Raw genomic sequence first — 17,301 nt, forward strand, 5'->3', positions numbered from 1 at the left:
CTGTTAAGAAACCTGAATTTCTTAACAAATTCTTAAATACTCTATTGATAGGTAGACACTTCTTTTCTGACTTTTGGAATTAATTTATAACATTGTTATTAAGATCATAAACATAACTGATGCCTAAATTAGACTTAAAACAATATATTCATTGTATTTATATAAATAATACAGCTTACATATAAAAGATGCTGCTGCTTCATTCAAAATATTTTACTGCCGTTTTAAACAATTTCTCGCCCATAATGATAATTTTATTATCTATTATTTATCTTCATTTCTCTATCATAGGTCCTTATTTTCCCCGCTACTTTTCTAATATTCATATTCTCTTTCTCTATTCTCTTTTATTCATTTTCAGATGGCTTGACTCATCGCTGTCAATAATGGAACAAGGTGTGAGAGATTTTGACACACTTCTACTTCGTTTCAAGTTTTTCTCCTTTTATGATTTAAATCCAAAATACGATGCAGTCCGCATTAACCTCATCTTTGAGCAGGCCAAATGGGCAATTATGAATGAAGAAATTGATTGTACTGAAGAAGAGATGCTCATGTTTGCTGCCCTTCAGGTTAGTATATCTTCATTATTTGATGAGTTGGGTAAAGGCTTCATTATTTTCATGCAATATGAATAAAATCTAATTTCATCCAGATGAATTTAAATCACAAATGAATAATTATTGAATATTAATGGACAGAAAATGAACATTAAAAATTAAAAAATTAATGTAAAAATAAAGTAAATATAGTAATATTATTGTAATAATAATAATACAGTAATAATAATAAAACCAATAATAGTAATGAAAATAATACACTTAAAATTAATATTTCTGAGAGTCCATCTGGTACAAGAACCTATTGTAATTCTTTGTAAATAGGTTTTAATAGCATTACTGTTTACTTGGCAAGTGATATCATTTGTTAGTTGAAGCCATGTTGTCTGGCAAGAGTAGTATGGGTACTTAAGAACGTCCTTACCATGGAAGAGAAGTCCCGAGTTATTAGAGTAACGTGATCATGGTTGGAGAAGCAGGTGGTTGAATAAGGAACATAACACAGTATTAGTACTTTATCTGATAAAAAGCAATATCTTACATAGTTTGTGAATGAAATAGAGAGCAGTAGTGGAAAAAGATAATGTAAAAACATTGAAACCATATAAAAATGATGGGTTGAATGATGCTGTTTACCAATGATATGCTGTAGTGTAGCCTGGGGTTGGCTGTTAGTGGTGTACGGTTACAGTCTGTAGGTGAAAGGATGGCACTAGGCGTGGACATTGAGGACTTCAAGGCTCATTCATGATAACTACACAAGTTCAACAGACAGTATAACACAGTACTGTACTATAACAGCAATTTGCTACTTTTCAGTTATAAGGACTAGCATGTGCTACAAAAAAAGGGAAATTTGTATTTTATGTGCATAATAGTTATCTATATGATATTTAGATTTCATGCAAATTTGAAATGGTTTTGGAAAAAATTATCTTGATTTTTTGAGGGTGCAGTTTACATAAAATTCAACACTCTGGTCTGATGCAAGTAGATTACAGGCGCCTACTCAAAATCCGACTGTAGTTTTAGATATTTCTCTTGTATATTGGCAAACACCTCAATGAATATGGTTTTTCAGGTATTATTTGCTTGTTAGCGATGTTTGTCATCCATATTTATTGTTTTTTATTTGTCAATGCTTGCCATTTTCTTGATTTTTAGCTTCAAGTTACCCTTCAAGTGAATCAACCACAGCCTGACATGAACAGTGGAAATGAGGATGATATTGATCGTGCCTTGAATGAACTACAGATATCCTTGGAAGGATCTCATGTGGCCTCGACTCCTGCTGATATTATGCACATCCCAGAACTGGCAGATTATCTCAGATTTATGAAGTAAGTTATGCTTTGTTGACTTTTTCTAGAGAAGCCCCTGGTGGCTCCCTGATTGCTCCATGCAAATGGTTCACATTAAATACAGGAGTTCTGTTTGGCTTATTGGGAATCGGAGCCAAAACCTAGCCCACCTCTTCCCCTTCCCCATCTTCTTTCCCCCTCAGGGGTTATCTTGAGATGATTTCGGGGCTTTTTTTTTTTTTTTTTTTTTTTTTTTTTTAGTGTCCCCGCGGCCCGGTCCTCGACCAGGCCTCCACCCCCAGGAGGAGGGGGTGGCCTGTGACAGCTGACTAACACCCAGGTACCTATTTTACTGCTAGGTAACAGGGGCATAGGGTGAAAGAAACTCTGCCCATTGTTTCTCGCCGGCGCCTGGGATCGAACCCAGGACCACAGGATCACAAGTCCAGCGTGCTGTCCGCTCGGCCGACCGGCTCCCTCCCCGGGGTGCAGAGAGTGAGTGACAGTTTGCCACCACACCAGAGAAAACATCCAGAAAATTGGCAAAGCTTTGCAGGCAACTGGAGCTTGATGGTTAATAAGATTGAACCCTTGTAACTGCCAAACATCTCCAACTGCACAGAACAAGAGAACTGTTCAAAATTAGCACAAAACTTGTAGTACCAAATGCCACAATCAGGCAGCCTGTATCCACATGTATCCATCTTTCCTGATCAGTTCTTAGGCTTATGTTTGCTGGACAGTATTGCTCTGAGCCTTTCAGATGTTTCAAGCTCCTCTGCTTCAAGTTAAGTGCCAGCCATAATTGAACTTGTTTCTGCATAGGCCATTTACTTTGTTCTTTGTTTTAGATTTTAGTATTTTGCTCCATGTGCATGTTTTCAATCAAGCTTGTTAGGTGAGCTAGGCATTGTTGTGCTTCAAGCTGCAGGCTGTGTGGGTTCTTTTCCAGCGTGCCCACTAGCACTGCCCTTGCACTGACAGAGATATCTTCTCTGGTGTGTTCAGGAATTTGTTCTCGAGAGGCCAGGGCACTGGAGTGAAGAGCCTCGCTTAGAGCTATTCACGTATTTTTTATTCCTCTATTTGAGCCCCTTTGCTGGGGGCATTCTGTTGGTTGTGCTGGGCTTTGCTAGGTCTCGCATGCTTGTTTATACAACACTGTGGACACCAGTCAGTGCATAGATGTTTTGGATTTGTTGGTGTTTGTCTTCCAGCAAGTAACCTCAGTGCCTTGGTGTCCTGCTTAATTAGCTATCTTTAGGCCCTGGTAATCCTTCACAGGACTTTGGCATGATTGGTTTAGCCCATCGAGCCTGCACTCACCTTGTGAGAGTTTGAAGGGCTCCTATGTATGAGTATGATTGTTCAGCTGCTCCTTCAGGTTTGGTTGCAGGTCCCGTTTGGTGCCTCGGGATCATCGTATTTTCAGAGGGTTCTGTCTTGCTATGTTTTTCCTTCGGTGACTTGTGCAGATTTGCTTCAGTACCTAATGCAGAATTTGGACCTCTTTTTGTTGATGGCCCCATTCTCTTGTTTGACCATGAGTCCATCTTCTCTTATTGGCTGTGGTGTGAGATTCTGGATTCATCCTGGCTAGTTGACATCCCCTCTCTTTTACCTGGGGACTTGGCAAGTGTTTTGTCAGGCCCCACACCCTGGATTGGCAGGTGGTGTGTTCCATCTTTCAGGTTTTCTTGAGTGGCACTCTCTCTCTTTTTTTTTCTCCACTTGATGACTGCCTATTTGCTCTGGCATTACCCCAGGATATGGGCAAGTGCAGGTACCTGTGCTGTCCTGGGCTCTCATTGCAGATGACTACAAGATGTGTTTGCACTTGGCCCCACCCCTCCTCACCATTTCTCACCTTTCCTCTTTCCAGAGGATGCAATGTCTCAAGCTCTGTCTGCAGTAGCCATCTTGTGTTGGCCTATTAATAATTTGTTGTTTTTGTCCAAATTTTTTTGTTCGAGTCAGATTCTCAGGCCATTGTGCTTCCTGTTGTTCCTTTTCTGCTAGATTTTACATCTAAGCACTACGGAAAGATGGTTTTGCTCATGGTACACACCAGTCCTTTCAGTTTGCCCCCTTGACACTGCCATAAAGGGGCATCTAGCTCATTTTGCCAGCTCCATAATAATTTAAAGAGGGAGATTGAAGAAATAGAGCAGAGACTGAAGCAATCATATCAGATTGAAGAAATGCAATTAGACCAGAAAGCTATACAAGAGATCAAGAAAAATCCAAAATATTTCTTCATGTATGCAAAATCAAAATAAAAAACCATCAGTATTTGACCTATACTTATGAGTGAAGGTTCATACACAGAGGACAACAAAGAAATTAGTGAAGGCCTTTATGCTTGATATCCAAACCCCTGAAAATATAACTGATATAAACACGAGCATGGCAGATTTTGAAAGAGAAATTGACAACATGCACTCAGCCCCGGGTCCAGACTCATGGAATTCAATATTTATATAGAAATGCAAAGTGCCAGTAGCACAAGCACTCAGTGTAGTATGAAGAAAAGGCATTAACACAAGGAAGATACCAGAAACACTTAAACCAGCAGATATGTTTCCCCTACACAAGGCAGGGAGCAACAAAGCATTGGCTAAGAACTAGAGACCAGTCACACTAGTGTCCCACGTAATAAAATTGAGAGAGTGGTCAGGCGTCAGTTCTCTAGTTTTATAGACACCAATGATCTCCAAACCCTAGGTCAGCATGGATTTAGAGTTGGAAGATCATGTCTTTCATAGCTACTTGACCATCATGACAAAATTACTGAAGCATTAAAAGAAAAAAAGTGAATGCAGATGTGGTATACATGGACTTTGCATAGACATTTAATAAATGTGACCACAAAATGAAGTCAGTAGGAATAACAGATAAATTAGGGTAATGGATATTAAATTTTCTGTCAAACCAAATGCAAATGCAAAGTCATCCAAATAAAAGAGATTCCAAGCATATTAAAAGCTCTGTACCTCAGGTCAGTCCTTGCACCACTGCTTTTCCATATTTTCATATCGGATATAGAAACAAATACAAGTTACAGCTTCAAATTTTCTTTTGCAGATGACACAAAAATTGGCATGAAAATTACTTCAGTGGAAGACATTGAAAAACTACAAGCTGATATTAATAAAGTTTTTGATTGGGCAACAGAAAATAACACAATGTTTTACATTTTCCCATGGCTCTGCCTCTTTCAGCAGATCAGCCCAACAATGATATTTGCTGGGTTTGACCACCTCTGCTCTACACATCTGGAGTTTTTGACTTGTCTGTTGCAGTTTGTATGGCAAGTGGGTGGCTGGTTTGTTGGTGTCCCACCTGTGTCTTTCATTGCTGCAGTGGTATGAGATTGCCTGGTGCTTGTTTTGCCACTATCTGTCTTTGTTGTCTTTTGTAGGTTTCATCCAGCTGGAAGAGCCCCAGTGGCTCCCTGTTTCCCTCCTTATCTTCCTTGTTTGTTGGTTTGTTGCAGTCTGTATTTATTTGAGAGGTGATCTCATAGATGGTTTGAGTGGGGCTAATAATAAAATATTAGAGGGGCTGGTCTCAAACCTGCTCACAGAAATAACACCACATGAGACCAGGAGGCATGGCAGGATGTGCCGAATACCCCCGTTGAAAAGCAGAGGTGCAATAGGTACGCTGAGGGAGAACTCCATCAACATCAGAGGCCCGAGACTGTTCAGCACACTTCCACTACACATAACGGACATAACTGGCTGACCTCTCACAGTATTCAAGAGAGAGTGAGAGTACTTGATAAATACCTCCAAAGGATACATGATCAACCAAGCTGTAATTACCTAAGTGTAGTTACAGGATGAGAGCTACGCTCGTGGTGTCCCGTCTTCCCAGCACTCTTTGTCATATAACGCTTTGAAACTTTTGAAACGCTTTTAAAGCTGTGATTCACACATCAGGCTGCAAGCAGCCATATCCAACCGCCTGGTTGACCAGTCCAGCGACCAGGAGGCCTGGTCGAGGACTGGGCCGCAGGAACGTTGAGCCCTGAAATCATTACAAGGTAAGGTATGAAGAGTGTCAGGCCAACAGCTGATACTGTTCGGTACTATCGGGTTCTAGCTAGTTTTGTGTTTTTCTTTTGTTTTTTGCATTGTTTGCGGAGTTATTCTGGATGATTTCCCGGTGAAATGTCGAAATGCCAATTTGCTCCCTGTGCCTCATGTGAAGGGGGCCAGGTTTTGGTTCTGGTCCCTGGTTGGTTGGGTTCTTATATGAAAATATTTATATAAATATTTAACACAATATAAAAGGTTTGAATATACAGGTATACATTATATATAATTTGTATACATTATTTTGGTCTTATATTTTATAGGCCACGTCGGTTCACATTGAAAGGATTCAAGCAGTATTATTTTACATGTAAGGATATGAGCTTGCGATATTATAAAAACAATGAGAGCACCAAGGAAGACCCCATTGAAAAGATTAATCTCCGCGGCTGTGAGGTGACTCCAGATGTCAACATTTCACAACAGCGTTATGGTATCAAGTTGGAAGTTCCTGCATCAGATGGCATGACTGACTATATAATAAGGTGTACCTCAGTAAGTACTTTGTTATTGTCTTAGTTCTTTTGCAGGGTGAGAGATCTAGGTTCAGGTTGAGAGGGTGAGAGATCTAGGTTCAGGTTGAGAGGGTGAGAGATCTGGGTTCAAGTTGAGAGGGTGAGAGATCTAGGTTCAGGTTGAGAGGGTGAGAGATCTGGGTTCAGGTTTAGAGGGTGAGAGATCTAGGTTCAGGTTGAGAGGGTGAGAGATCTGGGTTCAGGTTGAGAGGGTGAGAGATCTGGGTTCAGGTTTAGAGGGTGAGAGATCTGGGTTCAGGTTGAGAGGGTGAGAGATCTGGGTTCAGGTTGAGAGGGTGAGAGATCTGGGTTCAGGTTGAGAGGGTGAGAGATCTAGGTTCAGGTTGAGAGGGTAAGAGATCTAGGTTCAGGTTGAGAGGGAGAGAACTAATCAACATGAAGGGTGGTTTGTCATGAATCTCACTGTTGATCTTGTACATAATTTTGTTTCCCAAGATCACATGCCTGAGGAAGGATGTGCAGCACGGAAGAGGGTTCGACTTGCCTGTCTCCTTAGCATTTACCAGTAAACTGTTATCATAGTTTAGCTTAATCACACTAGAAAGATATTTAACATTGTTTATGACAAATCTTATTAGCAAAATATTAATAATACTTTAAATTATGAATTATGCTTAAAAATGTAAATTTTATAAATAGTGTAAGGAAATTTTGAATTATATTAAACTTCTTACATTTTATGAAGATCCTTCTTTTTCGATGAAAGGGGGGTTTAAAAGTTCATAATTTTAAAGTTATTTTCATTAATTGTATGTCTTGAGTATATACATGAAAAAATTATATATTTCAATACTGTATTGACACATTTTCTTATAATTAAATATTATATATCTTTATATAAATGTAATTGATATTTTGTTATAGGAAGAACAGTATGCTCGTTGGATGGCAGCCATGCGGTTAGCTTCTAAAGGCAAATCATTAGCTGATTCATCCTATGACAGTGAAGTCAAGTCTATCTTGGCTTTCCTTTCTATGCAACACCCAGCTCCTGCCCCAGTTCTTAATCCAGAGAGTTTGGACATTCAACCAGAACACTACATGGCTCCACGATTTGTACGACGCATCCGAGGAAAGGTCAGCAAGTTCTCTCTCTCTTTATCCTTCCCCTGTCATGAGTGTATGGTATATCTCTTTCCTTCCTTCCATTTCTTTCCCCCCATCCCATCCCAAATCCTTATCCTGACCCCTTCCCAGTGCTATATAGTCATAAAGGCTTGGCGCTTACCCTCTGATAGTTCCCTTCCCTTCCCTTCCCTCATTTACCGACACCTTAGCAAGAGATTTCTCGGCCTGGTCATCTCGTGCTCTGGTGACTTGATTCTACTTAGCTTCTTCAGACTCCTCCCTACAGAAAGGTTTAGTTCCTTTAGATTTTCAATATTTTTCCTTTCCTTCTCGTTTCAGGCCAAGGCAACTACTATTTATCAGAAGGAGCAACTTAGTAGTTTAAGTTCAGAAATAAGACTTGAGTGTAGATGAAATGCTCTTTTCTGAGCAATCCACTCGGTTGTTTCCTTACTTTCTTGTTTGTCCATCCTTCCCTATGCATTTTTGAGGGTGCATTGGGATTAAAACTAAGTGGATCCTCAGATAGCCTGTGTGTACATAGCCAGTGGTCACCTACTGATGGGGACGGGAAATAACCAGATGGTGAATTAGCATTTGATAGAAATAACACAGGAATACTTCGTGGTCCCCTTTAGCAAAATAGTGAATAGAGAAGGTTATTTACGTGTAGATGACTGGACCTTCTGTGGTTATTTATGGTTGGTTTAAGAATTCTCCTGTATTCCCCTTTCTCCAAGAGGGGCTCTGTGGTACAGTTTGAAAAGATACCGACTATGTCGGGGTTGATGAATGTTAAACTAATTTTAGCTGATATCAATTGTGGCTGAAAGAGTGGGAACGTGACTATGGGAGCAACTGAATGACTTGTTCAGAAAGTAGTTTTTCATCTATACTTACTGTTATTTGTGTTTATTGCAGGTTCTGTTTTGTTTTGTTTTGTATAGAAATTTGTTTGTAATCTGAAGTATACTACTAGTATATTACATGGGAAATTTGTTCCCTCTTGAAAGGTTATGATGGAGATACTTACCTTGATTGCTGTAATCTGACGAATGAATATCTGGTTTTATGTTATATGTAACATATTTAAAAGTGTTCAGAAAGAGAAAATATTTTCAATAATACCAACAATGTTTGTTCTTTCCACAGGACTCAAGACTTTTGACTAAACAAATATTCTATATAACTTTCATTTGAGATAAACTAAAGTTTCCAGTCAGTGTTCAACATCACAGAACTGTATTAATAAATAGTAATAATGTTATTTTTCTCTTTTTCTAATGGTAGCCAGGCACTACTTGTATACCTGGACCTTCGCCGGTAATTCTGGAATTATGTGTATAATTTTGTTATTTAGATTGTTGACAGTAGTTGCTTACTTGAGCCCCAGTCTTCTTTCTCTTTGTTGTTGTAATTGTTGCATTTATCAGTATTGTACAGTGAAACCTGCTTGAACACCATTGTTTATCTGGATCTCATTCACTGTGTTTGATGGTTTGTTGCAGCTAATCATTCTAATTTTTGGACACAATTATTGTTTATATTTGTGCGAAGGTTAGAATGCAGTTATGTGCTTGATCATCAAATCAATTTGAAAAAGTACATTTTATTTTAAATAATAATGTTTGTAATACTTTTTTACATATTTTACCACTTCACTCTAGTTCAGGTAAGTTGTGTTGTTTTCCATTGGAACCGATGTTACTCGAGGAATTAAATCCAACCAGTGCACTTGGGGTTGTTTGAGTGGGTTTCCACTGTGCAATATATATTTGCATTCCAGATCCTAGAATCATAGTACTATACTGTACAATAAATTGTATTTGCATAGTTTCTATTTAGACTTGTATCTGTAGATGCTTATTTGAGTCTTCATCAAATATGTAGCAACATTAATGATATATTTTGTATATACTATATTCCTAAAGATAAAAGTTAGCTTTGTTGCTCAAAGTTCTGATCATAATTTTACTAACCATACTGTCTACAGTATTTTATTTTGAGAAGCGCAGTACTTACTGATAGTTTTTTATTGTCATCGTGTCCTTTAGCGTTGCTGTTTAGAAAGTGGCTTACTGTCTAGCTTCCTGGCTCTTAACAGTGTTGTAGTGTATACATAGATGTTACCCTATAAAAAGTCATCACTTTTATTAGTAAATGTATCCACAGTTTTGCATGTGAAAATTAATTTTGGAACATGATCAAGTTGAAAAAATCTAGAGCGAATCCATGTTCTCAGCCTAGTTGTGCTTGCGGGGGTTGAGCTCTGGCTCTTTTGTCCTGCGTTTCAACTTGTCAATTAACTGGTGTACAGATTCCTGAGCCTACTGGGCTCTTATCATATCTACATTTGAAACTGTGTATGGAGTCAGCCTCCACCACATCACTACCTAATGCATTCCATCCTGTTAACTACTCTGACACTGAAAAAGTTCTTTCTAACGTCCCTGTGGCTCATTAGGGGACTCAGTTTACACCTCTGTCCCTTGTTTGCATACCACCCATGTTAACAGTTTATTCTTATCTGCCCTGTCTATTTCTCGTGTGTGTAACTGTGAAAGGTGGTTTATACACTCATACACCATCTGTATGAGTGTTTGTGTGTATAATTACCTTAGTGTAGTTAAAGGGTGAGAGCTGTAGCTTGTGGTGTCCCGTCTTCCCAGTACTCTCTCATATAACACTATGAAACTACAGTACTGACAGTTTTGACATCCACGACCTTCTCACTTAATTTGTTCCAACCGAAAATTCGTAGGAACCATGATGAGGATTCGAACCTATGCGCTGGATATCTCCAGAGCATAGGTTCGAATCCTCATCACAGGCTCCTACGGATTTTTGTCATTGATACATCACATTAGTGTGATTTCTCTCTGTGTATTGTTCCAACAGTCTATTGTTACTGAAAGTACATTTTCTAATATTTTTTCAGCAGCTTTGTTTAGTTAGCTTAAATTCTTTATTAATTTTGTCAATTCACATTACTATTTTGCACATAGGGCAATCTACGTACAAAATATTAGCTCTTTTTCTTCTATCTTCTACCTTTGGCATATTTAATGCCTCTAACCTCTCCTCGTAGTCTTTCAGTTCCAGAAGCAATTTAGTTGCATGTCTTTGCACCTTTTCCAGTTTGTTGATGTGCTGCTTAAGATATGGGCACCATGTGTGTGGGTGTAATTACCTCATGTGTAGTTACAGGATGAGAGCTACTACTCGTGGTGTCCCTGTCTTCCCAGTACTCTTGTTGTATAACGCTTTGAAACTTCTGATGGTTTTGGCCTTCCACCACCATCACTTGTTCCAACTGTCTACCACTCTGTTTGCAAAAGAAAACTTTCTAATATTTTTTGGCACCTTTGTTTCCTTAGCTTGAATCTGTGTCCTTGTTCTTGACATTTCAGGAATTCCTATTTGTCAATTTGGTGTGTATGTGTGTAATTACCTAGGTATAGTTACAGGATGAGATATGCTCTTTGGTATTTCTGTCTTTGGTATTATCTTTGTCACATGAAGTTTTAAGTGTCCAATGGTTTTTCCCTATACTATCTTATTAAATTTGTTTCCAACCATCTATCACTTAGTTTGCTAAATAAATTTTTAATTTTTAATTTTTTTTAGTGCCTTAATTTTTTAACTTAAAAAATTAACCTGGCTCTCAATGTTGTTGATTAAAAAAAAGTCTCTTGGTATACTGTATATCTGTATATATTTTTTGTTTGTGTCACAAGTTTTGTCTGGACTGATCATATCATCTGTTTGGGCAATGTCTTACCAGTTATAGCATATTAAGTGCCTCCAACCTCTCTTTATAGGAAGGTTGGAGTTTTGTACACCAGAAAGCCTACCCATGATACATATACAGTTATTGGTATGACTCTTTCATGATCCAGCTATATTTAGGTACTGTATAATATATGACTTTGTTGTATCATAGGTTCTTACGTTAGAAATTATAATTTTCTAGGTTAGTGATGTCTGTAGAACGGTTTGTTTTAATAATGTTAAAGCAGTGTGTATGCCTGTAATTTTAAGTATTACTTGGGTTATTTCACAGGTATTGTGTATCATCATGCTGGTACCAGTAATGCTAGTGTTAAATCCTTTCATTTAACACACACAACAAATAAGTGAAATATGAATGGGCCCTTAGATAGTATTAGATGCCATAATTTTTTGTCTTTTGAACAGGGGGGTTGGTGTGGAGGACCAATACCTGAATATATGGTAAATTAATCATGCGTGTGTGTGACGAGTTTATAATCTCCCATCACCATCACATGCTTAAATATTTGTTAACGGAATCCTTGGTTTTCTGAGAAATGGCGGCCCCATTTAAAGTTGTTGTGCATGTTTGCAGACAGAACCTGACGTTTACCGATCTTATGTTAACCTTGATTATCGTCTGTGTTTTAACAACACTTCCATAATTTTTTTAAGCATATTGAAGTTTAGTACAATACCTTGCTTTTTGTTATTGTGTGATATGTTGCTGCAATACTTTTTTGGTTTATATTATTTAAATTAGTCCCTGTGGTTTTATATCTCCATAATCCATTTTCTTTCCTAGTTTGTGATTTTTAAACCTATCATAAATAAGTGACTGTTTGGGGAAACACTGATAACCAATTTGCTTGAATTCCCTCTCCTTTCGTGATGGAGGTTTTTCTGTTGTGGCCACTTCCTCTGGGAGAGGTTTGCCGAAGCCTGTTGGCATAAAAAGCATTATATGCTTCACTATTTTAATTCATGGTATATGTTCAATACCTAAAGATAAGTTATTTTTGTATTTACATTTATTTTTAATTTCACATTTAGTAGTGTTTTATAATTTGTATTATATTTAGTGTTTTATGATTTTTTTTATTTTTTTTATTTTATGTACTGTTGGCCCTGTACTCTTTATATGTATTATAGAATGGGTCTGAATAACAAAATTTAAATTTTCCAAGTTCCTTGCCTATGAAAATATAATACAAATTTCATTTTAGAAGATAGTGAACTTGATTATGAAATTACTGTAGTTTTACTATGTTTACTGTAGCTCCTGTGTTTGTGATGAGTAAGCTGCAGCTTATCGTACATTTACAACACATCATTTTTTGCGCTCAAATGTATTTATTTGTTGCTCTTTAGTTGCTATATGTCTGACTTTAAAACTAAATTACAGTGTCATCTGTATTTTTGCTACTTTAGGTAACATGATTTTTTTTTGTTTTTAAGTATTTCTCCTGAATGTTCCCTAAAAGAAGCTCGGTTAATGTCCATATTGCAAGTTCATGACAATCAGGTCACAGTGACAGTCATACCAAGTGAACTTTCCAAAACTTCTGGTACTGATTAAGAACTCTATCCACTCCAGAGTGATCACAGAAATGACACTATAAGTAAGGAAAGCCTTTCCAAGCCCTACTTGGCATCAGTAAGATTGCCTAGTAACACTGACTCGACTGCTAGTTTTCCAACTGGACTCCTATCACCACTGTGTGGTAGCAGCCATGCCAACCAAGGGTAGATCTACTTTGAAACTAATGAAGCTTAAGCATAAGGGCCCCTGATTCTGGTGGGGCCTCAGAAGCAACTTTAGTCCACATTATTTAAACATTTTGCCTCTATATATCAGATTTAAATCAGATTTAATTTGAACTCATCTGGGTCTATATACCCAGATTCAGTCTGGATAACAGTGGTTACCCAGGCCTGGATAAAAGTGGTTATCTTGACCTCATTGCTGGTTGCAAAGGGGCCTCCCCTTCATAGTAGTTCAAGCTTCAGAGTCTCAAATTGTAGGCCCACCACTGATGCCAACACCAGGTCCTCAGCCACGAGCCTTTATTACATTCCTCCAGATTCATTCCTGGGATTGTTTAGGTAGATTTCAGACTGGATTTAGTTATTTGAACTTGAGCTGGTCACTTGTTTAGGCATTACATGTATAATGACCAGTAACTTGGTTATCTTCTGTGTTCTGGCCCATTTCATACTTCAGTAAAGTAGTTGGTTCTTTTGCTTGAGGTTTCCAAGGATAATTGTTGGTCCTAGGTATACTGGGCTCTCTTGAAGAAGACTTCATTATCTGTCAGGTAAGCCATTTGTTTTCCCACTCAGGCCTCACCTTTGCTGAGTTTTTCAAGACTGCCCTTAGTTGTGCTGAAAATTTACTGTCCTGTTAATGGTTACGAGCAGGTGTTTATCGCTTGATACTATTGGTAGTTGAGAATTGATTCAAGATCTACAAATTGCTGCTTGGTGCATCCAGGTGGAATGCCATACACAGTTTTGCTTCTCCCAATGGTCACCCTTTTTGCCTCCAGCATTTCTACTGTTGGGTGCAGGGTTACTACCACTCTAGGGTGTGTTCAGTCTTTGTTCAAATCTTTGTTTTGTGGTTTCCCTTATTATGCAATTGGTAAATTTGAGATACCTGTGTTTAAATACTTATGCTGGTCGACTTGTTGCTCAACTCTTTGGTGGTTTTGCTAGATTTCCTTTTTTTAAGAGGATAGTTTAATCCATCTGGTTCAGATGACTTGAGTTCTCAAGACTGGAATGGCTCCTCTCAAATCCAGCATTTGATTGCTCCAGCCAATGAAGTTTCAGCTGGTAAGTGTTTGTCTTCCCAACCCCTCTATTTGATTTACAAAGGGGGTTTATCTGGGGAAATAATTTACCTAGAAGCATTGCATTTTTCCTACAATTATGTTGAGGGAGTGTTACTTTCCTTCCTAATGGAAATCTGTGGTTCTGGTTGTGGAGCTGTTTTTAACCAAGGAATAGCCATGGGATGCAATTTGCTCCAGAGCAGAACTTGGTAACTGGATCTTCTACTTTCCTAGGCAAGGAGGGATTGGTAAGGCATTCTGTCTGCTTCCTATTGACTCTTCGTGTTGAATTCTAGACCTGGCATCAGATTTCTGGTTTGGGGGTATTATTCATCTTCATACTAAGTTTGAGTATGATGCTTCTTCATTTTTGCCATGAGTCCAGCTCATTACCTGCTGGTGGTGGACAATTTCCAGTATAATACTTCTAAGCTTTTCATAGTCTGTCTTCTCTGCTGTTCAGAGTAGGTGGATCATGAAAGCTTTCCTTTCTATATAGACAGGGCCTAGGCATCTGAACATGATTTTACTTAGAGTTTAGTTCACCCTTGGCCAGCTTCCTTTGTTTTCCTCTGAGTAAAGGCAGTACTGTACTTCTTTCACATACTCTTGCTTTTGGGAAGATCTGAGCGAAGTATCTTGGAAATCAAGTTTTTGAGTGTACCATGTTTAGAAAGCTTGGTACTTGGATGCTCTCATTCCTCTTGAGTCAGTGATTCTGCTGTGTGCAATGTTTCCTTTCTGTTAGTTCAAATGTGATGGGGCTTGAGGCTGGGGACCTGGTGTTGGTGCAGGCTTCGCCACCAGTAGAGCTGGGAAAGGTTCGAGTGTTGTAGGTGTATTGTCTGTGAGAACTCTTGGCTGGATTCAGCTTTTCTGCCTAGTGTTAGATAAGCCAGGCAGGGATGTTCAAAGGAGAACTGTACTGGTGCAGAATGTCACCCTGCCTTGCTCCATGAGGCATTCTGTCAAATTGCACTAGCTTTAATTTTCACTCAAATGCTTAATTCGTATAGCTAAATATTGGGGGCTGGAAAATATTGAAGTACATTATAGTAAGCTACATATCAAAAGCAAGCACGCACTGTACATGCTTTATTTTTTTATTCCACTTGATAATTATTGCTGTTATACAGTACTATATTTGCATCAGATCTTATTCAAATTATGAAAAAAAATTCGTAAAATGGAAAGATTGTTTGCTAAATGCATTTTCTGTAATCAGCGACATAAACACTGTAAAATCTGTATATATTTCCTGCTATAAATAGAGTGGCCACTTATTTACAGTATTTAGTAGTAGTGTATTATAGTATCTGTTTATTACTGTTTGATAGTGATTTGCATTGATCAAAGATTAAGTAATTATTCATAATTACTTTTTGCCTTTCATAACTTATATTTCTTTGTATTACGGGTATTGCTATATTTGCAAAATGCAGCATTAAACTCCTTAAGGGCTATGGTTGCTCAGATTTTGATTTTTAGCTAAAGTAATTCCAGAAAGTGTCAAAATAATTCATTGCTGTATATTTATATTTCTTACTTGTTGTTCTCTTGGATATGGATAACTTTTCAAGTTCATTCAATGGATTTTATTCTCATATTTACACACATTCTTAATATATTTTCTAGGCAGTTCAACGCATATTGGAAGCTCACGCTAATGTAAAGGATTTGCCACTGACTGACGCTAAGCTGCAGTACATTCGTGCTTGGCAAGCTCTTCCAGAGTATGGTATTGCCCTCTTCCTTGTCAAGCATATGGGACACAAGGTATGTTTCTTAAACTATTAGTTCTTTCACACTTACGGAACTTTATTTATATTAAAATCTCTTAAACTGAAAGTATGTAATTCATTCATTTCAAACTACCAGTTGAGTGCACACAATTCAGAGTTTTTTTTTTCAGAGAAGAACATTCCAATTTTTGTCTTGCAAAAGTCATGAACAGTGAACAGTTTCTTCAATATTTTCACTGTTCATATATTTAAAAGTGATTCTGAAGTTGGAAAGTGCAGCATAGGGTTCTTGTGCCCTGTCCTTTATGTTGTTCTCTAGTGACAGTTTACTATCCAGAACCACTCCTAGATCTCTTTCATTAACAGAATACTTTAAAGCCTTTCCACATAATTTGTAGATTGTGTGTGACCTATTTTCTCCTATTCCATAATGTGGCCATAATTCACATTGGATTCCATCTGTCAAACATTGCTCCATGTAGTTATCTTGTCTAGGTAATCTTGAAAGGCATGAAAATCATCTGATTCTGTATTTCCCTCTGGTAGATCCTTCATGCAGACAATGAGCATTAATGGTGCTAGAACTTAACCCTGTGGTACTCCACTAGTAACATTTCTCCAGCCTGGTGCATTGCCTTTGATTACTACCCTCATTTTTGTCAGAAAATTGTTCATCGACATCAGAAGTCTTCGCGTCACCCTTTGTTCCAGTTTTTAGAACAGCCTCCTATGTGGGACTCTCTCAGAAGCCTATTTTTATGTCCAGATAAATGCAGTCAACTCTGCCATCTCTTTCATGTAAAGTCTGTGTGGCTCTCTCATAAAACATTACTAGGTTTGTTACACAGGATCTACCTGTTTGACAGCCACACTGTTTCTATATCATTGCTCTCTAGTTCTACCTATTTGATTTTAATGACTTTTTCTAGTATTTTGACATCCACATTTTTCAACAATTTAAGTCTGTAAAGGATTTTATCCTGTATAGATATTACTGTAAAGGATTTTATCCTTTACATACAACTTTTGTTTACTAAATTTATAGAATTGGCCTGGTCCTGTTTTACATTCTTTTACTATCTCATTCTCAAAGTTTCTTTCTGTCTCTCCTCACTGCCATATACTGTAGTTGTTTCTTGGATGTTTGTATTGGTGGTATGTCTGAAGGGTACCTTACCATCTAGTTGCAAACCTCTAAACTTACTTAAGGTTCTTTTTATTCTTTGCAAGGTGTGGATTCCATTCTGTGGTGGTGCATTCTCAAGTAATGGTGTCACATAGGTTGTGTGTATGGACTTGAAAGCATTCTTGTTTAAATTCTTAAATGACATTCTTACATTTGCTAACTTCCCATATGTTCCCTTTCCTTTATGATGTACTGTAGTT

At 37.9% G+C, this 17,301-nt stretch overlaps 1 protein-coding gene across 2 annotated transcripts in view; it reads left to right on the forward strand.

Annotated features, from left to right (window-relative positions):
• Window positions 1–17,301, forward strand: part of Fit1 (Fermitin 1) — a 123,231-nt gene that overhangs the window by 92,176 nt on the left and 13,754 nt on the right. For both annotated transcript variants that reach the window (XM_045747390.2, XM_069313666.1), the window contains exons 6-10: window positions 362–572; window positions 1,725–1,900; window positions 6,225–6,456; window positions 7,362–7,574; window positions 15,809–15,949. In XM_045747390.2, the coding sequence (XP_045603346.1) occupies window positions 362–572; window positions 1,725–1,900; window positions 6,225–6,456; window positions 7,362–7,574; window positions 15,809–15,949 (973 nt within the window). The remainder of the gene's footprint in view (window positions 1–361; window positions 573–1,724; window positions 1,901–6,224; window positions 6,457–7,361; window positions 7,575–15,808; window positions 15,950–17,301) is intronic.

This window comes from Procambarus clarkii, chromosome 7 (assembly GCF_040958095.1).
Source record: "Procambarus clarkii isolate CNS0578487 chromosome 7, FALCON_Pclarkii_2.0, whole genome shotgun sequence".
Taxonomy (NCBI): domain Eukaryota; kingdom Metazoa; phylum Arthropoda; class Malacostraca; order Decapoda; family Cambaridae; genus Procambarus; species Procambarus clarkii.